Below are 24302 nucleotides of genomic sequence, written 5' to 3' on the forward strand. Positions count from 1 at the left end.
ATATACCAAATGAACATGTACGTTCATCACTGGAAGATGTTAGCAATGACCAGCCAATCAACACCAAGTCAATTCAAAGAACAATAGTGTCAAATAATATCAGCAAGTGGCAATGATCTTATCTTGTCCATTGCAAGGATGCAATGGACAAGTATACAGTTGTCTGCAAAAGATGCCTTATAGGTAAGGCTTGGGCGTGAAGGTACATGTATAGGCACTTTGGTTATGTGTCACCACATGGAAATCCATCATCCTCTATTATTATTATTATTATTATTATTATTATTATTACGGTTTATTTCTATGCCGCCTTTTGGCCAAAAGTCCCTCACGGCAGCTTACAAAAAATAAACACAGATACAGAATACACATCAAGAAAAACAGTATAATTTACAATAATTAGATAAGTATTAACATTATTAAAAAGCAGCAATAACAACTTTCAATGACAATAAATAACAGGCAACATTTTCCTAATACGTGCCTAATAAATTCCTAATCATTAGATGATGTCTGCTGGTTCTTACATCAATATGTTGATATCAAAGCATGCTACCACTGGGGTGTCCTGCTGGTACAGCACCTGTCAGTCCTGATACAGGAAAGGGAGCAGGAGCAGTCCAGTTTTAACCAACATTTTTACAGTGTCCACGGTAAGCAGTACTTCAACCTGATCATGGGAATAAAGCAATCAATGTTCCAGCCCACAATCTCCCTGCCCTGGCTGGCCAGGCTGCTCTCGTAGGTTGTCACAAAGATGGAAATGAGGAGCTCAAAGGGAAAAGAGAGGAAAGAGGTGGAGGCCAGCTCAGCATAGGTGGATCTGTCCATGAGGGAGGCCCAACACCACGGGCCCGCCATCATGGCCGGGCTGGATGGTGAGAGGCCCAGTGGGGAGGGTGGTGGTGAAGAAGACACGATGGTGGAGACGGGCGGGTGGTGCTTGGTGGCTCTGGGGCTTTTGAAAGTAAAGGTGGCACAGCTGCCCCTCTGCTGGGCTCTGAACTGCATCATTGTAGGCCTCGTCAGCCTCTCCCAGCGCAGGGCGGCAGCTTCAGGAGCAGCAGCGACGTTGGCATTTTCTCCTTGGTCCCTCTACTTGTCCCTTCAGCTGAACATGCTAAACTAGACAGGACTATTTAAGGCAAGGATGGTTGATCCAGAACATCAACAGATCACATCTTCCTCCAACAATAAAGAAAGCAAACAAGAGCCTCCAGGCACATAGTCACAAACAAATATCCCTGGATACACATTTTTCAAATTTCACCAAGTTATCACCTCACTGTGCAACAGCTGCATGATACACTTGAGTAGCTGATGAGTGCATTGCAAGAGCAATGGTATCACATCCCACTGTTGAAAACAAAGCATTTCTTGATCTGGCTAGAGTCCTCACTCCATGGTGGAATGTATCCGGTAGGCAGTACTGTGCCAAGGTGGCAATTCCCGTTCTTCCAGCTGGCATAGCCCATGAAATCCATAAACCGCTGCAAACTGCCAAGGCAGGGGCTGTCCACTTTACCAGTGACTCATAGACAAGCAACCAAACAATGCTGTACCTTTGCATAACAGCACAGTGGTTGTCTAGCAATCCAGAAAACAACCAACTGAAGTGGGAAAAGGCCACACTAATGCTAGATCTTTTCTCAGGAAAGTAGAGCAATGACAATATTGCCCAACATCTAGAGTGTGGATGTAATCAGTGGCTGGCACCAAACAATCTAGAATTTGGATGTGTGACAACAGACAATGGCTTCAACTTTTATGAAGTATATTCATGAGTCTTCTGGAGTACAACACGTGCAGTGTATTGCACATGGCTTTAACTTAGGTTGTCTTCACTGTGCTTAAACATTGTGGAAACCAGATAGAAAATGTGCTTGCCTTGGCCCGTGCAATTGGAAACGATTTCTGTCACTCTTGTGCAGCGACAGAAACCATCACCAAAATCCAAGTGAGCAGAAAGCTACCAGCACATGGATTCAGAACAGACATTTCAACTCATTGGAACAACTGTTTATACATTGTTCAGCGTCTGCTAAAACAAAAGACTGCTATAAAAGAGTATGTGCAAGAACGTAGATCAGCGTCAAATGGGTTTGTGACACCAAATCAGTGGCTTCTTTTGGTGAAAGAAAATTTTTGATGTCTGCAGTTATCCTCAGTGCTGAGCAATACCCATATTAAACATCATTGAGGGGGCTATAATGGCGTCCATTGGGAAAATGGGTACTGGAACCACTGTGAGAAGCACCAATAGTGTGCTAAGTTTCAGTAAAAGGTTACTTGAGATGAGAACAAACAGCCACCTTGGTGCTATTTGTTCAGCCATTAAAATACCTGGCTGCAACATCACTTGGACCTCTGGAATGATCAGCCACCTAATGTAGCAGTATGCCGATTCTGGCACCATGTTCAGCGATGTGAAGTTATATAGCGCTGCAGGCAGCAGAGCAGGTGTACCATAAGAAAAGAAATGTAATCTCAGTGCCACAAAGTAATAGAACGACAACGGGAGAGCCGCACCATAGACAGTCCTACCCCTTCAGGAGATAAGGATGTCCAGACACTGATGACAACATTCAGTCATGCATACAAAGCCAGGATTACACATGGTTCTTTGCAATTTCAAGAACGTACAGTGCCACTTGCTCTGCATCAGTTAAACAGTACCAAGTCAACAATGGCCATGAAGCCACAGCTGTTGTCACTAAGGAGCTGGAGGCATACTTGATGGAAGACATCAATCCAGTGCACAAAGAGGCAAGAAGAGACCCAATTCTTTACTGGAGAAAGAAAACTTTTTTTTATCATTAATTTTTATTCAAATTTTCAAAAACATAACAAAACAAAACAAAAATAATTAAACAATAAAATAAAATGTTGACTTCCGATTTGTCGCAGATCAGTTATAGGTCTACAATATATAACAATCCTGTCTCTTAAATTATATTACAAAATCACTTTCCTCCAGTAGTTATCTTAATTAATCATCAAATCTCATAGACATTACTTTATTCTTTACACAAAAAGTCAAAGAGAGGTTTCACTTCCTTGAGAAATATATCTATCAATTTTTCTCCAAATAAACATATCGATTAATCCATCTCATCAAATCTGTTAGGTCCAATAATTTCAATAGCCATTCTTCCATTATCAATGATAATTCCATCTTCCATCTTCAATAATCCTGTTAAGTCCAATAATTTCAGTAGCCATTCTTCCGTTATCAGTATCCCATAATAATCTTGCTGTCATAGCCATAGTCATATAATAAGAGTCTAATGGGAATTTCCTTTCTCACAAATATTTAATCCACCTCATCAAATCTGTTAGGTCCAATAATGTCAATAGCCATTCTTCCATTATCAATGTTAATTCCATCTTCCATCTTCAATAATCCTGTTAAGTCCAGTAATTTCAGTAGCCATTCTTCCATTGTGTAGCCATTCTTCCATTGTCAGTATCGCATAATAATCTTCCTATCATAGCCATAGTCATATAATAAAAGTCTAATGGGAATTTCCTTTCTCACAAATATTTCCTTGCCATCAATTCTGAATATGTTGCTGAAATATTGTTGCAAAGTCATATCTCTGTTCTTTTTTTTTACAAAATGCACTGGCACATCTCTTGAGAGTTTGTCCATTGTCACATATCTGTAGTTAATTCCATAGATTTTTTCTATGTCAAGCTCCATCTCATCATTCCAGTCCAGAAATTTATCCAAGACATTAATATCTCTAATATCTTCATTAATTTCTTCAGAGACAACGTTGAATTCCAAACAGTAAACTTTATCTCTAATATCCATAAAGTCCAGGTCTTTTTCCAATTCCACATTTGTTCCAATCTCCAGGGCTTGCATCTTCTCTTTAATTTTTCTTTTCTCATCTCTGATCTCATCAATCTCCTCTCTCACAAGATCCCCTATTTCTTTAAGCTCCTGGTTCATTTTGCCAAATTCAATTTTCATCTCCATTCTACCCTGTCTCAGGGTTTGTTTCGTTATCTCAATCTCATCCATTATTTTCTGAAACATAATTACTTCCAGATTCTCAGCCACTTTCTTGATTGCCATTCTTAAAACCACGAAGAAAAAAAACCCACTTCTTATTTCAGCAACAATTGGGTTAATAATTCAAGCCTGATGACATCACAGTGTAGACAATACAGCCTGCCTTATCTCTTATATGTTCAGGAATGCAAAACAAATTTAGTTCACAGCATCAGAACAGTTAGTGGTGTCGTGAACAAGCAGATTCGTCAAAATGAAATAGACCAAAAAAAAAATAGTCCCAGACATATAATATTCCAAAGTTCATAAATCAAATTTATTTATTTATCTCCTCGGAATAGAAATCCCTCATCCGTTTGTATCTTTAAAATTCACAATTCCAGGTCAGCTTTTTGCAATCAAAATAAAGATAAGCTTTTTCAATTTCTTTCCTCCTTAATTTCGTGAATGAAAGAGAAGAGTGTTAACTCACCCAGGAATTCTTTATAGCTGATTCATTGACAAATCTCTTTTTGCTGCAACAATTTAAACCAGATGAAAAAAATAGAAAGAAGAATGTTTGCCTGTTAGAATCCGTTTTTCTTTGAAGAAAAGATAAACGTGTCGCTTTATTAGTTAGAGCTTGTTTGAAAATCCGTCCGGCATTGCTGGCTGAATCTTCTCTCATAAATTAATAAAATCCAGTCCTCCCAACTAACACAGGCTTTTGTGGTTAATCTCTACGTTTCTCCCTGCCCGGGAGAAAATCTTTACCAGTCAAAAAGAACGTTCTGACTGATTTTAAAACTGAAAAAGCTTCTTCTGAGACAAGAGCTCGTCTCAAAAGCAGGCACAGGCGAAGTCACCCTTCCCGGAAGTCGAGAAAGAAAACTTTTGAATGGCCACCAAGTGTTGAGTAAAAAAGGCTATTTATGACTACAGTAGGGCCCCGCTTTCCGGCGTTCCGCTGATGCGGCGGCTTTCAATTGGGAAATTCCCCGTTTTAAAGCCGGTTTTGCCGTTTTGCGGCATTTTCGCGCGACTCAACCCATTAAAGTTAATGGGTTCCGCTATACGGCGATTTCCGCTTTGCAGCGGGGGCCTGGACCCTAACCCGCCGTATAAGCGGGGCCCTACTGTACTGGGAACATTGTGACCAAACAGCAAATGAGGCTGAAGCCAACAAATGTTTCCACACTATGCTTCCTCCGTTCAGATTGCCAGGGTCCCCAAAAACCATACACCACCATCACAAGAAACCTATGCTGAATGCCAAGAAAATGCTTCTGATTACTCTGGTGACAAGTATATGATTGGAGAAGATGAGACCCAGAAGACACAGTCAATTATGATAGAGAGCGACGAAGAATAGATTCCTTTTTAATATTTGATCATTGGATAATAATTGTTTTGTGGATTTATTTATTTTGGTAGCATAGCATGAGCACAGAGTTTATTTAGTCTTCTACATGTATATAGTAAATGTTGTTTATGACACAAGTGTTTAATTTTTTTTAAAGCGATTGTGTGAGCTTAATGTAACTTTTTGGAGACAAGAATAATTTTTTTCTGATTAACCAGCAGCACCCAACATATTAGCAGTGAATAGATGAAACTGAGCAACATCAGCTAAATACCTCTAAAGAACATCTATTATTTAGTCTATTGAAGAGTAAACAAATGCTTTTTCATTTTGACACAGAAACAATGATTTATTAATCAAGCAATAAAAATATTTTAAAATGAAAATATAGTTTAATACACTATTTTTAATAAAATCTTAACAACCTAAACGTTTTAATTCTTTTGAAAGAAAATGAAGCAGTTAACTCCACTGTTTATATTTTGATAGCTTGCAAAAATTCTTGCATAAAAAAATCTTATTTTTAAAATCAAAGACAGCAAGTGAATATCAATTTAAATGCAAGAAAATGCAGAAATTAGGTTTGTAACAGACTACATAATATAGAAACAGGATAAAGGTATTTGTTTTAAATAAAGTCCACCTATTGATTGTTTCTACAAACAATAATTAAAATCTGAGCTGCAGGTGGTCTATCTCCTCCCTCATGTGATCCAGCTTGTTGTACACGGCACTCATTTCAAGCTCAAAATGAGTTGTGTACCATTTAGAAAGAAAAAATAGTCAAATTGAGGTACATGTAAAAAAAACCCACAACCATTGAATGTGTTGCCTCAAGCAAGTTATTGGAGCAGAGGCTCTGATTTGGTATCCATTTTGCAGATGCAAAACATGCCTCATTCATGTGATACATTGAAATTACCAGCATTCAATTCATACTGAAATGTGTGTCGTTCCTTTTTTTCCACCGAACAATTCCTACAGAACAGATACTATTTAAACAGTTTTCTATCAATAAATACCTCTAAACTGAGAATAATGCCAATTCCGAATGTAGGGAAATCCCAATAGTTTTTATCATGGCTTCAAAGTGCCCTTCTTCTAGATGTGGTTGATTTTGATGTTTCCTTTGTGATTTGCAGTTATAGCAAAAGATGGGCAGAAGTATGACCAAAAAAAATCTTACGTCTCCTTCATCTCCATGAGAAAACTGGTAATGTGCCTCATCTGGAGGCTCAGTGAGAACAGTATGGTTCACATGGGCACCATCCCCTTGAAAGGCTCCTTGTGGTGCTGACTGTAGTTGCAAGCTCCACATTCCTTGCAGGGTGTGGACTTTCATGTTATGCCGGTGGTGATGGTCCTCTGCATCAGTTATCTCCTCCAACATCTCTTGCTGTGCAGAATCACTTGTTGAGTCCTCTGCCTGAGCTTTTGCTGCCTTTGTAGAGCTCTCTGTGGAGCTGCATGGGTTTGGAAAGGAAAACAAGGTCAATCAATATCATGTCTCTTATTTTTGTATGTGTATGAAAATGAACAGATTGTAGCTATTTACAGTGTACAAACAATAAATTAAACTACATCCAGATTTGGAGGGAGTACTGTTATATATACATTACTAAACCAGCAAGGTATTGTTTGGTCAACACTTTCCAGTATTGGTTTTGAGGAAGACTCTGGACTCTGACTGACCCTGCATACTGCCCTTGTGCTTCCCTCACTTGTGTTTCTGCTGTAGTCTCTCTTGCCTCCTCAAGGAGCCTGGTGAGAACAGGATACACATTCACAGTTGACTAAATCCAGCTGCACTCAACAGCTTCTTGCTGACTTCTTCCAGGTAAAATCTACCTTGATCTTAATCTTGCATACCCCCTACATCGTTGTAGATGGCACAATCTACTTCTTAGGCGCAAGGAAGTTGGGAGTCAACTTTCACTCAATCTTTTCATCTTTTTGATTTGTTCAACATCATTGTGTTAATGTTTAGACTTTTCCTATAGTTTTTGCCAATTGACTGAGGTGAGTTTCATGGTTATTAGTTTACCTGGATCATAGTCGATGTATTGCAATATGGTAAATGAGATGACCCAGGTCAAACATTTTCTTGAAAGGTGGTGTTCACGGGGCATATGGCATGCCACCCTGATAAACACTGCAATATGGATGATTTTTTTCTTTCTGCCAGATTACCCTGGTCCCTTGAGGAGGCTGCGTCGTTTGTCTTGTTGTAGTGGGGAGAAAGGTTTATGGAAGGTCTATGAAGCAATTACTGCTAGGCAGAAGGGTGATTATGCATGGCCCCCAATACTGACAGCATGGCGATGGATCAAAAGGGTAATGTCACCATGGTGATGCTCAATGTTCAGGTTGGGGAGCCCCATAAAGAGGAGAAAAGTATCACAATATGTCTGGGAAGTGCAACCAGACATTGCATTTTTACAAGAGACACATGAGTACAAATGAAATCTAATTGACACATCAATATTTTAGTGAATCAGTTACAGCTCCTGGCACCTCCAAATCCAGGGAGGGAGCCATAATTTTTGCAGCTAGTTTTCCTTTTCTGAGTTCTAAAGTTTATAGGCACCTGAACAGGCAGTACTTATTTGCAACTGGCAAGAACAGGGACAGGCTCTTAACTCTGGCATCAGTTTACTCAGCCAATATGAAGCAATCCACATTTTTAAGAACAGTATTAGATCAATTAACTAAATTTAAAGAAGGGGGTATTGTTGGGTGGAGATTTAAATTGGATTGTGGATGCAAACTAGGATAAGAATCACATTCAAGCAAACTATGTCATAAGATAATAAGTTCACCTTTGATGAAGTTTGCTTTATTGGACATACAGCATATGAAAAATTTGCATTAGCCAGATTTCACTTATTACTCTGCCTGACACACCACCTATTCCTGCATTGATTTTTATTGGGGTCTATGGGGCTGCAAGATGCTGTAGTGGCAGTGGATATGTATAGGGCAGATTCGGGTGTCAGACCACACTCCGGTCTGAGTTTGCTTGAATTTCCTGAGTGAGTAGCACCAGACTTCAACATGAAGATTCAGTGCTGCCCTCCTAGCACATTTGCAAGCAGTCATGGAGAACTACTTCAAAAAAGATGTTGCACCTGTAGCAGATTTCAGGATGCCATGGGATGCCATGATATGTGTGTTGTGAGAGGAATGCATTAAGGCAGCGATTTCCAACATGGGCCATAGGGGCCCCCTGGGGGGCTACAGCCTTTCAGGGGGGTGTTGGTGTGACTACAAACATTAGGGGGGGATTTGGGTTCATGAGGGGGGTGTTGACATTTGGCGGTCTGTTGCAACAGTTGAAGCATTTAAGTTGAAGAAATTCTGAATAGCGGCCAGTGTCATATCAAGGAATAGGGATATTAGCCACGCCCCGGCACAAGGTGATGTTCCGAGGGATGTTGGATCCAATCACGAGAGAGTATTTGATAAGATGGGCATATTGGTGGAGGGCACATTCTTCCAACAGATGAGTGCCATGAGCAAACGGGTGACGCAGACAGTCAGTTATTCACTGGTTTTCTTCAGGAATGGGACACACTCGCTACCCGTGGTTTCTGTGATGTTTAAATGAACTTGTTCAATGAAACAATGCCGGTAAACTGAATGAGTTTGTTGTTAAGTAACACAGTGTATTCTATTGGTTCATACTGTGTGGACTTTCAACTATGTATGTATATTAATAAATCATACTAAGAATTCAATGTGTAAGTGCAATAAAAAGGCATGATAAAAACAATCAGTTATAATCATTGAAAATACCTTTTATACATTACTCATATTTTAAGGGAAGAATAGAAAGCATTGGCATATACTTAATCTGAGGGGGGCGTTGGGCACAAATATTTTTTGCAAAGGGGCGTTGGGTCGAAAAAGGTTGGGTAACGCTGCAATAGACACGTTGTAACATATTGGTGGAGAATGCAGGCAGCAAGGGTTGCAGGAAATAAAATAATGTATGAATAGTCCAGCAATCCAGGGAAACAGGTAGCCAAGTTCTGAATGTGTCTGGAATGTGTGATTTCCTTTAAATGCTGTGTTAAAATTTAGATGTTAAGTTATAGAAATTCCTTGGCACATTGTTATCTCCCTCCCCTTCTGTCCCTGGCAACAAAGCTTTGGCAAACAGTGGTGGCAATTGTGGCACAGCATTTGGCCAAAGTTGATACTGGATAAAGAAGGTTAACCCGCTAGTGGACAGAAGCTACTAAGGGGGTTTCCTAAACTGGGTCCCATCCATTTTGAACGCCCTTGATAATACTTGTGTCTTCCTCCCCTTCCACAAAATCCCTTGGAACGAAGCCTTACAAGTAGCTTGAGCCGGTGGTGCTAGGCACTTGGGAAACGAGATTTGCACTAGGAAGGTTCAGTGCTCTGGCTGGCAGTGATTCCTAATTGGTTCCTGTCCCTTTAGATACCCTCCTTTTTTCCTTTTGAGAGTCAATCTGGGAGAAGCTGGTGGCAACAGCTTTCCTCAAGAGTGACTTAATCCAGAAATGTGGCATTGGAAGGTGCCTCATTCCTGAACTTATTTTCAGACTAGGCTTGGTTGTTTTATGTGTGCACTGTTTTATTCTTTGCATTTGGCTTTTGGAGCTAGAGACTTCTAAACTTATAGCAAAAGAGGCAGCCATGGAGGAAGCAAAACACGTTATGCGTCACGAGCGCCTATCTAAAATAAAGAAATTGTTGATTGATAAGGGAAGGTGCGTGCAGGGTGATCATTGTTTTAAAACAGATGACCTGATAAAAATAATGAATGAAGCATGTGAGTGATATTGTAAAGAGTACAAGCCTTCAAAATAATAAAAAGTACGCTGGGGGACTTTATAAAGTGTGCCGTGATTTGTCAGACCTTTTAAAGGAAGAACACAAGAAAAATCAGGAGTTAAGAAGTAAGGTGGACCAGTCAGGGGAAGGATTTGATCAGGAACTATAGGTTTTTGCCAGAGAGTGAGTTAGTTTGAATGAGGAATTTGATCAGGGACAAGAGACTTTTGAAAAGGAGCGTGTGGAACTGAAAGAAGGGTGGAGAAAGGATTGTTAAAATTTTGACAGCGAACAAATGGATGTGGTAGCAGAAAAAATCAGGTGGGCTTCTTTGTTAAGACAAACGGAGAGGGAGTGAGACGAGGCATTAGCCCAGACTGAGATGGCACGTAAGGACTTGAAAAAGAAAGAGGATGAATGTACCAAGACAAAATTAACTGCTGAACACCTGGTAGTTACAGCACAAGAGCAATGGATGAATGTTAGCCATAATGAATGCAGGGCTCAGATTAAGGAACTGGAAAAACAGCTGCAGATCCAACAAAGGCTGGATGCCACAGTCATGCATGTTTTGAGTAATGGGGATGAAGAATGGGACTTTCCCCCCTCCACTCCCAATCTCCCGGAGGATGCTGAACCATCGGCTCCTTTAAATCCTGAGTGTAAGGAGTAACAAATACTTGCATCCATTATAATGAAAACTCTGGTAGAAACCACTGTGAATGGGCCAGCCCATAATAAAATTGTCCAAGAGATTGGTTTGGTCCCCTCCCCAGGCAAAAGCAGTAGCAGATAGTTTAGGTCCTTTGAATAAGGACACAGTTTTGACTTAGTTGACTAGGGCAGATGAAATGTATCCTACTGCTGATGCTCAAGATCCAATGCAGGTGGCAAGATATTGTGCCACTGAGCAAGATGCAGCTTCCATTGAGGCCAAGTTCAGAATAGTGAATGCAGGGAATGTGTATGATTGGATGAGAATTGTGATTAAGGTTCTTTTGCTTGGGATGAATGTGCAAAAGGCTATGGGATGGAGAGTGAAGGTGCAGGGAAAATCCCAGAGGTTTATGTGAATCCGAAGAAATTCCTTGCACGTTTATCCGACCATGTGAGACTACAAGAAGATGGCCAGTATGACAGAATTTCTGGAAGCAGTGCACATGGGGTTAAATGCTCAAACTAAATTAGCAATAGGGAGAATGGATCTTGAAGGTGTTACTTGGCGGGAGTTGAGTATTTTGCAAGTCTCTGAGCTCCTTCAAGAGGTTGAAGGGGGGCAAAAAGCTGCCACTGTACAGAAGATTCAGCTTGAGCCAATTCAAACTGTCACATATACCAATCAAGGGTCTCATTCATGTGTTATACCCAGCTGAACTGGGGGATCCCAGGGAAGAGGAAACTACCACCCTTTCTTGCCCCCTGGTTCCAATAGGGCTAATTTAGCTTCCATGGGGGGAGATAGGAGACCTGGGTTCAATAACTCCAGTAGCAATCGCAGTAACTTTTCTCCATCCCACCAAAGCAATGGCCCTACTCTGCCCAGACAGGGGAATGAACTGGTGGATTTTGGAGATCCCATCCGTAATCAGCTTTGGAACGCGCTTAGAAACTTGGAAGATATGGATCAATATCACAAACAAACAACTGAGGTTTTGGTGGATGCTTTAAACAGGACAGCACAGGCTCCAGCTATGCCCCCTCCACCTTCTCTTCTGTTTCCACCCCCACTGCTCCTACTGCCACTATAGTGCTTTGCTCAGAAGAGCAGAAGCAAGCCATACCAGATGTCCACAACCAAGCACAGGGTTCCCCAGTTCCCGCTGCTCCATCCATGACTGTGGCTAAATTAGTGCCAGCTTTACGGAGCAGAATGAATGTGGAGGCCACCACTTGGGAATTGGGAACAGTGGCCAGAAAACCAGGGTTGTTTTTTTCAGACATATCCAAGCCTGCAAAAACCAGGGGTCTTTAGTACAATATCTGTAACCACAGAGGGAGGCGATTCTCTCCTAAAACAGTGTGGCATGGATCACAGTGTAAAACCCTCTTTGGTACAATAGGAAAAGTTTTCTTTAACCAAAGAAGCTGAAATTCCCCTCCCAGAAACAGCTGAAACTCCCTGCCATGATAGAAATGGAAGCACAATTTATTTGGAATGCTATATGCTGCTGTGGTGAAGAACCAGAAATTTTAGAACGTGAGGTGAAAGCTGCTATTAAAATACTTGGAAGGAACAAATCACCAGGAATAGGTGGCATACCAATAGAGTTGCCACAAGCTACTGAAAGTGAATCTGTCCAAATTTTGACAAAAATTTGTCAACAAATATGGAAAACTAAACAATGGCCCACAGACTGGAAGCGTTCAATATATATCCCACTTCCAAAGAAAGGGGATCCCAGAGAATGCAGTAATTGCCAAACTATTGCCTTAATATCCCATGCAAGTAAAGTAATGCTCAAGATTCTACAACAAAGGCTCTTACCATATATGGAGCGAGAAGTGCCAAGCATCCAAGCTGGATTTAGAAAGGGAAGAAGCACCAGAGATCATATCACAAACATATGTTGGATAATAGAGCAGAGCAAGGAATTTCAGAAGAAAATCACCCCGTGTTTTATAGATTACAGCAAAGCCTTTGACTGTGTAGATCATGAAAAATTACGAAATGCTTTAAAAGAAATTGGGGTGTCACAGCATCTGATTGTCCTGATGCACAATCTATACTCTGGACAAGAAGCTACTGTAAAGGACAAAATATGGAGAAACCGATTGGTTCCCAATAGAAAAGGGTGTGAGGCAGGGGTGTATTTTATCACCCTATTTGTTTAATCTATATGCAGAACATATCATACAGGAAGCGGCATTGGACCAAGACGAAGGAGGTGTGAAAATTGGAGGGAGAAATATCAATAATTTAATATATGCAGATGATATCATACTATTAGCAGAAACCAGTAATGATTTTAAACAAATGCTGATGAAAGTTAAAGAGGAAAGCACAAAAACAGGACTACAACTGAACGTCAAAAAGACTAAAGTAATGACAACAAAAGATTTATGTAACTTTAAAGCTGACAATGAGTTCATTGAGCTTGTCAAGGATTATCAATACCTCGGCACAAACATTACTAATCCTTTCTATTTTTGAAGGCATATCCTATTTTCTCCCTTCCAAAAATCTTTTTTAAACGCTCTCTTCCCAAAACAACATAACCCCACCCCACCGCCATGAAGGCCAAAAAAGATAGCCGAACAACAGTTCGCTGCCGTTTATAGCCTAGCTTGCGCAGACGCAGTGGACTCCTCCTCTCCTTCTAGGCAGCTCGTCAAGGCAAGGGTCCGCCCCTTCCCCATCCGCGGCGCTTGCAAATACAGCAACAGCTGAAGTGGGCTTGCGCTTGTTCCGGAAGTGCTTCACAAGGCTAGGGTAGCGTTTTTTTTCCTTTACTCTTGCTTGTTACCTGCTTTGTTGTGTAGCGTGAGATTCAGTGAGCTAGGCTGGGTGTGAGCGAGCGAGTGTGACTCGGTGAATACAGGGCGGGGCGGGGAGAGAGGAACAGCTCCTGAGTCCCGGTTTGTCCTCTTATGAAAAGCTTCAGAAGCAGAACGGCTAATCGTTTGGGGATTTTTTCCCATGTATGTAAAATAAGGAATATTATAAAATTCAGATTCAGAGTCATTTGGCAGTCTTCAGATACTGTAGTCTATATACTGCAATGCTGTCCTATGCTTGTTTGGGGAGCGGCTTATGGTGTGGGAAATTTTGGTAGTGTAATCCTATGTCTGCCTACTTGGATGTAAACCCTGTGGAGTTCAGGAGGACTTGCTTCCAGAGACGTGTGCAGAACGGCAGCCTAAATTTTCGAGAGATTTTCAAGGTCTTACTCTTCCACGCCGGAATATGATAGGTATTTCTTCTGTACAGCCCAATCATATGCGTGCTTTACTCAGAAGTCAGTTCTCCATGCCACATATGATTGTAGGTTTAGAAATACTGTGGCTGAAATCCACCACATTTTGTAGCGACCAAGCCACACTTCCCGGGAAATCCCGCGAGTCTGTCAACGCTCTCGCGATGTCTCATGAAGCCGTAGGAGTCACCGCAAAACCCGAAGCCGCCTAATGCCCCCGCTGCCTTTCAAGAGCGCGACGTAAGCCGTGGATGCAAGGCGGCGAACTGCGAGGGTGCATGCGCGTAGGTAACATTTGCAAGATCTTTGACGAGTTTCCTAAGTAGAGGGTCATCACTGTTTCAAGGAACAATTGCTGTTGTATTACCGAAGTCTAAACACTTGAGGGCTCCCTAAAGCAGATCTTGGCCGCTAGTGACTTACAAAGCCGAATAGCGCTCCTCATTCATTTAAGTCGGGTACGGGGAATCTTTGCACCTCCAAATGTTGCTGAACTACAATTCCCATCAGCCCTAGCAAGCATGACAGGTGGCAAAAGATGGTGGGAGCTGTAGTTCAGCAACTTTCGGAGGGGCAAAGATTTCTCGCATCTGATGTAAGGGTTGGTGGGCTTCGTTTGTCTCACTTGATCACAAATTGCGTTAGCCACGCTTCAAGCATGCAGTCTAAGTTCCTCTTTGAATAATTATATCTTATGTTTCCCTTAGCCCTAATCTTAGTTTCCTTTGGGAGGTGTTTCTCAAAAGGATGAGGCTGGTAATACTTGATAACTATGACCTGGCTAGTGAATGGGCTGCAAAGTATATCTGTAATCGCATCATCCAGTTCAAGCCAAGTCCAAGCAGGTATTTCATTCTTGGCTTACCCACAGGTAATGCATTTGGCTTTTATGTTTACGCTGTCTGGAGGTTGTTGTAGTTGGGTTAAGGATCCATAAATGTGGCTTTTCTCATTTGATGGTGCTTGCCTGCCTTTCTACCCCTGCCATTTTGGAAAATAAAGCAATAGGAACCAAGTGTAAACCTGTGTTCTGACTGCTGGGCAAGATTCCTCTTGGTTCTTCAATTTCCTGTGTATAATTTTGGAATAACGGCCTTCTCTCCAGCGCCCACCCAAGCTCTGTTCCTCACTCAGCCTGCTTTGTGTTCTCCCTTTCTGATTTTACAGGCTTACCCCAAGTGGTTTTACAGGCTTAAGGTGGAAGTATTATTATTATTATTATTATTATTATCATCATCATCATCATCATCATCATCATCATCTTTATTTATACCCCGCCCTTTTTCCAAACTGGAACTCAAGGCGGCTTCCAGATAAAAACAAGTACACATCATTAAGAACCTATAAAAATATAAAACATATAAACATATAAAATCAGCATTAAAACAGGATTAAACTATTAAGATGTTAAAACCAATTACTCTTAAAATACTGCAACCCAGTTTAGGAGCATACAGGCAAAACAATAACATACAGCATCCTCTTCAGTCACTACCCTTAAAACCTTCAGTTCCAAAGGCCTGCCGGAAGAAAAAAGTCTTTAGCTGTTGGCGGAAAGACTGCACAGAGGAGGCCATTCTTGCCTCCCTAGGGAGGGAGTTCCAGAGCCTAGGGGCAGCCACCGAAAAGGCCCTATCTCGTGTCCCCACCAGTTGCACTTGTGAAGGTGTTGGGATTGTGAGAAGGGTCTCTCCTGAAGATCTCAGTGCCCGAGCAGGTTCATATAGGGAGATACGGTCTGACAGATAGCCTGGACCTAAGCCGTATAGGGCTTTATAGGTCATAACCAGCACTTTGAATTGTGTCCGGAAACAGACTGGCAGCCAGTGGAGCTGTTGCAGCAGGGGAGTTGTATGGTCCCTGTAACCAGCCCCAGTTAACATTCTGGCTGCAGCTCGTTGCACCAGCTGAACTTTCCGAACAGTCTTCAAAGGCAGCCCCACGTAGAGCGCGTTACAGTAGTCTAAGCGGGATGTAACTAAGGCATGTGTCACCATAGCCAGATCAGATGACTGCAGGAACGGGCGCAGTTGGCGCACTAATCTTAACTGTGCAAAAGCATTCCTGGCCACCGCAGAAACCTGAGCCTCCAGGTTTAAGGCTGAGTCCAGGAGCACACCCAAACGAGCGAACCTGCGTCTTCAGGGGGAGTGTAACCCCATCTAGCACAGGCTGTAAATGTTGTGCAGATAACCAAATAGTCTCAGTAGAGACCTATCCGGAGTGAAGAAAGGATATAGGTTGATTTTCTCCTCCAGCTCCCCCTTCCAATCCACACTTCCTCCTGCAAAGTTCCACATGCGTCTTTCCACAGGAGATGCAGAAAATGTATGCTATTGCTCACGCATATGCTTACTGCCAGTTGCCCATTCCCAAAGCAGCCTTTCTGGAATTTTGTTTACATGTTGCACGTAGTTAAGCTCCAAAGAAATGCTTTTAAAAGCTTCAATAAGTTCCTAACCAGGTTTACTTGGAACTAAGTTGTACGTATTTCAGTGGGACTTGCTGCCAAGGAAGGGCAAGTTCATATGCTGACTTCTCTGTCTGTATTGGCCTTGCCAACTTGTCAGTGCCTATAGCTCTGCCTCGAAACATGGGCTTGATCTGCTGCAAGTTGCTGCTGTTTTATCTCTATGCCTTGAAATGCTTCACTGGTGAACTATTATGGATAAAGCTGCCATGAAAGGCAGTGCAGCAAGGGCTGGTTAAAAACTTTGCAGCCCTATATACAGCAAGAAGAGAAGTGTTCTGCAATTTGTAATAGTGGGAGGGGAATACTGACAAGAGTAACCCTTAGTGTGAGAATAAAAATGTTAAAAAGTACAAGTGTGTCCTATTTTCATGGGCGAAATAGAAGGTACAATAGGCCAGAATCCAAAGAGCTACTTTGGGTTGTCTTACGCGTGCCCATAGAAGTTCTTGCTTGGTTCCTTGGAACTGCAGGCTTTGCTATTAAGAGTTCTTCTGAAACTGCCCTTGGTTTGCTGTGTATGTGTATGAATGGATGCTGTGTTGAGAAAGAGAAGCCCAAAATACCTTTAAGTGTGGAAAAATTAGTTGTGCAGTTCCTTGGTATCTCATCTGTAGAAACAAAACCATCACACTCTGAATATACAGTGAGAAAACAGTTTGATTTTATCCTGAACAGTATTTAAGTTGTCATAGAGCAGACGTTCTTGCAAATCACTTTTAATTTGGAGGACTAGGACAGGGAAGATCCAGGTTCAAATTCCCATTCTATCATGAAGCTCACTGGAATGACCTTGGGCCAGTCATCATTTCTCAGCCTAACCTACCTCAAGGGGTTGTTGTGGGATAAAAGGTGGAGGAAGAACCATGTATGCTATCCTGAGCTCACTGGAGGAGGGATATAAATAATAAGCAAATACATTTTAACACTTAAAGGAAGACTTATTTTCTAGTATAAATTGAGTTTTTTTCCCATGCATGTGCAAAATAGCAATCCTGCAAATTATGTTTAGAGAACAACAGGATTTGTAGCTATTTTACATTACGTACAGTGAAGATATTTTTCCTAGTGCATGAAATAATGACAACTTGCTTACTGCAGGAAGTACACCTCGGATGCTACCAGAAACTGACAGAATATCACAAAAGAGGAGATCTCTCTTACAAATATGTGAAGACGTTCAATATGGATGAATACGTGGGTAGGTCTGTCTTAAATATGTTTGCATTTCTGATACAGACTGGAGTTCACAAATATTTTTATGCAAAATAGGGTAGGACTGGGTGGTTTAAATGTAAATCTCAAAATTTAGTTTCCAGTCCAGTAATTGGGCAACTCTTGTAAATTAGGCTTTTGTGTTAAATCTTTTGTTCCAGGACTTCCCAGAAGTCATCCCGAAAGCTACCATTCTTACATGTGGAACAATTTTTTCAAGCATATTGATATAGACCCAAATAATGCTCATATTCTTGATGGAAATGCTCCAGATCTAAAGGCAGAGTGTGATGCATTTAAAAAAAGATAGAAGAAGCTGGGGGAATAGATCTATTTGTTGGAGGTAAAAAATAATCTTAATTAAACAGTGGCAAAAAAAAAATTAAAATTCTCAGTGACTTAGTAGTATCAACAATTACACCATAGAATGAATGTCACTTACTTACTGTTACATAAAGTTATTTAAGATTTTTGAAGATACCCATACACATCAGCTTCATTGTATGTGCTCTTTCAAGGCATTGGTCTAGATGGTCACATAGCTTTCAATGAACCAGGCTCAAATTTGGTATCAAGAACAAGACTGAAGACACTAGCCATGGGCACCATTCTGGCAAATGCAAAATACTTTGATGGAGACTTATCTAAAGTTCCTACTATGGCATTAACAGTTGGTGTGGGGACAGTGATGAATGCTAGAGAAGTAAGAATATTTTTCCTTCTCGCCTGGATATTTCTGTATTACATTTTGACAGATGGTGTCTCCGTAAATAATAGATCTATTTCAATGCAAAACAATACTATTTCAAAATGGATGTTTGCTCCAATCTTAATACAGTTAATATATTTTGTCTTGGTTAACATATCACGTTGGTAACCCATTCTTTCCTCCAGGTGGGACATGGAGTCTCATCTAATTTTATCCTCAAACCCACCGACCCACCCAATCTCCATACCACTTGCCCTGTCAGTAAGCGAAGCTCCTGTTTGAACTGAATCAAATCATAGTCCCTGTATATTCCTCCATCTTGAGGTGATGCCATTATGTAATCTCATTTAAAACAAAAAAGATACTGTTTCTTGATAATGTACACGCTTTCTGCTGCAGGGAGAAACATTGTTTGTGAAGATGGAGGGTCAGTGATATTCCCAGGTCATGGTCCTACTGCTTCCTCTCATTTTCCCCATCACTGTACTCCAGCCAAAGCTTGCTAACTATGCAATCCTTACTCCTTCCCTTGTTTTATATGTTGGAGGGATTGAGGTGGTGATGGTCCTATGTGTTCAAAGAACCAATATGGTGGGAGTCAGTTTGCGCACATGTAAAAAAACCCTTCATGTTCTTATGGATTTCCCTAAAGAGGCTGGATAACGAAAAACATGTTGGGATCCTTCATGCATATTCACTGTGATTTCAGAGGACAAAATAATTTTCTCAAATTACATTGTAGTCTTTAACTGGAAATGTGTATATATATGACATATTTTCCCATCTTGGTTCCATCAAACTTCTTTCCTGAAATGCCTACACAAAGGAGAGTTTAGGAGCACCTTCTTATAGGACTTTGACACAACATCAGCTGGAATTACGTGTTTAATACCTGCTGTAGCAAGTGGCAACAGATCTTGAGCAAAATGATAGTGGTTAGGTGACCGCACAGATACATTTACAATTTCCTCTCTTCCAGGTGATGATTCTAATCACTGGTGCACACAAAGCTTTTGCCTTGTACAAGGCAATTGAAGAGGGCGTCAATCACATGTGGACAGTTTCTGCTTTCCAGCAACATCCTCACACCATCTTTGTACGCGATGAAGATGCTACCTTAGAACTAAGAGTTAAAACTGTCAAGTATTTTAAAGGTGAGCACTATCCCTTGATAAAAACAAAGTGCTGATTTACATGTGCATCTACATTTAAGGATACTTAACATGAATGTGACGTAGTGGCTAGGTGTTGGACTAGGACCTGGGAGACCAGGGTTTGAATCCCCACACAGCCATGAAGCTCACTGGGTGACCTTGGGCCAGTCACTGCCTCACCCTCAGAGGGAGGCAATGGTAAACCACCCCTGAATACCGCTTACCATGAAAACCTTGTTCACAGGGTCGCCATAAGTCGGGATCGACTTGAAGGCAGTCCATTTCCATTTCAACATGATACTTAAGGAGTCCCAGTTCATGTGAAAACTGACTTCTTTGAAAAGTATTGTGCTTTGAGAAGATTGAAAAGGTTTTTTTCTCTGTTGTGTTTTTCCCCCTGTGGTGTAACTGCAACAGCTTTTTCACAAAAGCCATCAGTTGGTGTTCCCGTCAACAGATTAGTAGAAGCAGGCATGAATGTGCTCTGATAGCTAACACCCCCCTCCCTAAATGTCTCTGGATAAAGTTAACAGCATGACACAACCCAGCATTTAAGTGTTATCGGAAGAGGAAAAGGTGATTATGACTGCGGTAAGCCTGTTTCTTAAAAGGAAACGTGGAAGCCATCACTGTTGACGCTACAAGTGCACTGAAACAGCTAGGCTAAAGAATGTGGTGACAAATCAGAGTGGCAGTTTTGTCTTGCCCGAGTTAGTCTATTCCAGTAACTGAATTCTACCATCTTGCTCTGCTGCATGTGTAGACCAGACTTTACGCCACAGTCTTTTCCCCTCTTCCCCTGATATATTAAGAAATATTTTTAAAAATAAGTGCTTTGGGGAAAAAAACATAATTAGCAATGTATTCCTTGATGGGTTTCTTGAAGGTACAGGTGCAAACCTGCCTTGTAGTAATGAATAATTTCCTTGGTATTGTGTTTAATCTGGAATATGTAAACATTTTCCTCAGTGATCCCAACTTCATCTGGCCAAGCTCCTCTATTTCTAACATTAAAGTTTTCAGTCAAAGCATCTCCATGCTGGGAAAACCAGGTGAATTTCTGCCTATCGTACCATTCATAAAGCCCAACAGCGCTGCTGGGCAATGGGGAGAAATTGGCAATGCAAGGGCTGGGAATTCTTTCAGACTTTTGGTTATAATATGGTTGACGTAGTAAAACAAAATTAATCTATTGCATGGCTGCAAGTAAGAGAAACTTATTTTTCATGCCTAATCCTTAGTGCCTAATTGTATATAGCAGGAGTAGGAAGCCTGTGGGCTTCCAGATGCTGCTGAACTACAACTCCTATCATCCCTGACCACTGGCCACGCTAGGGATGATGAGAGCTGGAGTCCACCAGTGTTTGGAAGGTCGCAGGGTCCCCACCCTGCTTTATAGCGAGGAGTGTAAGAGAGATCTAGAGTGGCAGCTCACCTACATGGAAGCACTGTTAACACTGATTCTCTTTTCTCAAGGTTTAGTGCACGTGCACAACAAACTTGTGGACCCGCTGTACAGTATGAAAGAGCAAAACTGAAGGAGAAATCCAAGCTGGACTCATCTGGCTGCCCCCCAGCAGTGTTTTTGGGTAGCAGATAAACTTACTGCTATGCAGTGTGCTGAAAAACTGGCTAAAATGGAGGCCCTTAAGTACTGTGGGGTTTTGTCTCTTCCCCCCCCCCCGGTCCAAATGTACATATATACATTCCTGTTAGCGCTGTTACAAGTGCTATTCTTTGCTTTCTTGTTTTGCCTGTCACATGCTACCTGTACGCTATGGAAACCAGTGCAACAGTTCTGACTTTAAAGGTAGCCGTACGCAAGCTGTCCACAGGAGAAGAAAAGCTTTGTGTAAACTCCAAATATAAAAACAATTTCTTTTTTTGTCATGGGCTGTGTAACTGATTGGGTACTTTACTTTGAAACATTTACACGTACAGTCAAACTGAAACCTCAGCTGCTGTTTGCCTTAAAATCTATCCATTGGCATCTCCATGCGCTGCAGTAACAGTGTGAGACTTTTCATACCTATGTTGCAGGAAATGTTTTGAAAGCTTCAAGACTAACTTTGACAGCCATAGTGCTCATTTTTAGTTTTGTTAAATTATTTACTTTTACTTAGGTTTTAGAAGGCTAGCTATTGATAATCCTGCAAGGTGGAAGAAGACTGGATTATCTCAAATGCTGATATAGCCATTGCATCCCCGTTGTTAAGTCTCAGTAAGAATGTCATGTTCTTGTACTTCTAACTTAACATAGCTATTGATCCTGTCTACAATTCATTTTTAAACCCAGCTAACTACTAAAAGGAAAGACTGTTTCCTGAAGGCAGGGCGCCTGTGGAAAAGGATATTTTTGTTTCAAGGAAGGCCGAATGAAGTTGAAACCCTGAAGTAGTTCCTAGAGGGCAAGAAGTAAGCTTGTCATATAAGAAATTCCCCATTGCACAAAATGCTCAGTACTAAAAGTATGTAGCTACTTTATGCTAGGTCTGAATAATCAGGTAATTTAGGGTGATTTTATCCTGCCATGAGTCAGATCAGGGTCCCTACCAAGCCTCATGTCGCTCTGTTTTTATTTACTCTTTTGTGTACAATGTCTCTGTTTTGCAACTGTAGGTCCATGAGTTTTCAAGGAATAAGGGTGTTGAAGTACTGCCTGAAGAGCTCTGGGTATTTTATAGCAGTAGAGGATTAAAAAAAAGTTTATTCTGTAACTCCTCAACCAGCATTAAGGCAAGGAGGTGGTATGATATAGTATTTGAGTGTCCCACCTTAGCTTTCAAGGTCACTGAGTGACCTTGGGTCGGTCACCACCAGACTAATCTACCTCACAGGCTTGTGAGGAGAATATAAAAAAGGGGAGAACCATCTGTGCCAACTTGAGCTCCTGGGAAGAAGGGTGGGATATAAATGTAATAAAAATAAATGACAACCTTGCCTTGTAATGCCTGGAAAAGCTAAGCAGCCAGTGTCAAAACTGCTAATGTTTTTGTAAAAAATATATATACAATTATATACATTACTTACCATCTCGGTTCCTTTACAGTAAAAAAGAGGAAACCTTTGAAAATCTGAAGCTAATATAGATTATGGACAAAACTGAATCCATTCTTCCTACAAAGGCCTCTGCGGTGCATGGGGCCCACAGAGCTTGTTTACACAGTGGCTTGGAAGCCAAATTAGATTTTGAAGTGGACATAACAGAAAGGGTGGTATCCAACTACTGTGTCCCATCAGTGCAAAGCTTTCTGCTTGTGTTAAGTGACTTCTCCTGCACCCTTCCCAAATCTGCTCCAGAGGATTGAAGGAACCCTTGGAACTAATTAAGAAGATGCTTGTGGGGAGGGTGGGGAAATCCCATTGTGCAAGCAGAAATCTTTATGCTGACAGGACAATGACATAGCTCTTCCTTGGTTTCAACTCAGCTCATTTACCTAGCATGCCCAAGAGCTTGCACAACTCAGTGGCAGCGTTTGCATTTAATGCTAAGCCAAACCATGGCTCATCATGAATGTGTCAACTGCTGTGGAACAGGTTGCAGGCATTTTGCTCAGTGCAGCAGCAAAGCATATTTTCCAATCCCAGGCTCATGGTTAAACTCGCTCTTCCTTAACCATGAGCTGTAGTCAAGACTTGTTCTTACCATCTCATGCAAACCAGGTAATTAGCTAGATTATAATCAAAAGACTGAAGAAAAATGAGTTATAAGGTAGTGTGCATAATATGCTACACTAAGGAATTTCATCAGAATATGCTCATGTAATAAAAGATGATGTGTTATCAGTTGCAGGATCATTATGCCATCACAATCAGCCGGAATGTTTTATTGAACAGTCACAGGCTTTCTAGCCACCTATTATCATTTGTAAATGTTCTTATAAATAGAACTCTTCTCAAAAGTGTACATTTACATTCATAAAACTTCATAGTCTTGAGCTACATAGATCACATTCAAGGCAGGATGCCCACCTTGTAAACAGCACTAGTCTGTGAAACAGTTATTTCCAACTACTTGTCAGGCTGTCTCTTTAGGACACTTATGAATGCATCCTTTAGAACTTCCACATTCCCAATTTTTCTCAACTTCCTCTTTCCTTCTGCTTGCCTCTTCAATAGCTTCATTTTCCGTGTAATATCTCCACCATACTGTTTTTAAAAAATCATGTTAAGTTTCTCCAGATTTTACATATCCATAATACTGACCAGAAAGCTGTGATAAAACTAAGCAGAATTGTGACAGCTGTACTATCAACAGTTGGTTGCTCCAGATAAACTGGTACACTGAGCTTTGAGTAAAATAAGCAGCATGACCTTGTTAAAAATCCGAATACTTGACACACTGTGGATCTGCAATCGTAAACTGTCAGTTTTCCTGAATGCACATGCATCAATATGAATCCAAAGCACAAGAGAAAAATGTGGAGTACATAGATCGCTTAGCACCAGAACTCAAGAAGAAGCAGCACACTGAACAAATCTACAAACACCAAACACTTCTGAAGGAAAAGGACAATAATGATCAAATAGTACACACGCAGATACTTACACATTTTGCCAGGACATTTTTTCTATAAGCTTTCACTCTGAAATAAAGAAGTTTCAATGCTTAAACCAAAGTGCATGTTTAGAGAGTGTAGTGCAAAAATGTTACATAATGTGGTCTAGTGCTAT

The 24302-nt window shown here is 41.1% G+C and overlaps 2 protein-coding genes across 11 annotated transcripts in view; one reads left to right on the top strand and one right to left on the bottom strand.

Moving 5' to 3' along the window:
- Positions 1-13491: 13491 nt before the first annotated feature.
- Positions 13492-21513, top strand: LOC133377870 (glucosamine-6-phosphate isomerase 2-like). 10 transcript variants are annotated; one of them, XR_009760812.1, is made up of 6 exons: positions 13603-14364; positions 14788-14951; positions 17652-17751; positions 17927-18108; positions 19454-19628; positions 21105-21513. XR_009760812.1 is itself a non-coding variant. In XM_061612659.1 (4 exons), the coding sequence occupies exons 2-4, from the start codon at positions 17740-17742 to the stop codon at positions 21164-21166; spliced, it is 249 nt and encodes an 82-aa protein (XP_061468643.1). In that variant the 5' UTR covers positions 13502-13596; positions 17652-17739; the 3' UTR covers positions 21167-21513. The 10 variants fall into 10 exon arrangements, 1 of the variants encoding a protein (XP_061468643.1); XR_009760808.1 differs by lacking the exons at positions 13603-14364; positions 17927-18108 and adding an exon at positions 13492-13596; XR_009760806.1 differs by lacking the exon at positions 17927-18108 and having other exon boundaries at positions 13603-14368.
- A 2034-nt stretch (positions 21514-23547) lies between these two features.
- Positions 23548-24302, bottom strand: part of LOC133377872 (translation factor Guf1, mitochondrial-like) — a 30964-nt gene continuing 30209 nt past the window's right edge. The window contains 2 exon segments of the mRNA XM_061612660.1: positions 23548-23777; positions 24178-24214. Of these exon segments, the coding sequence (XP_061468644.1) occupies positions 23640-23777; positions 24178-24214 (175 nt within the window). The 3' untranslated portion in view covers positions 23548-23639.

This window comes from Rhineura floridana, chromosome 2, assembly GCF_030035675.1.
Source record: "Rhineura floridana isolate rRhiFlo1 chromosome 2, rRhiFlo1.hap2, whole genome shotgun sequence".
NCBI lineage: Eukaryota > Metazoa > Chordata > Lepidosauria > Squamata > Rhineuridae > Rhineura > Rhineura floridana.

Bases quoted from the DNA above. Each gene is read 5' to 3' on its own strand.
- LOC133377870 (XM_061612659.1), top strand. The intron at 19,629-21,104 runs GTGAGCACTATC...TCTTTTCTCAAG, and splicing joins AACTGTCAAGTATTTTAAAG to GTTTAGTGCACGTGCACAAC.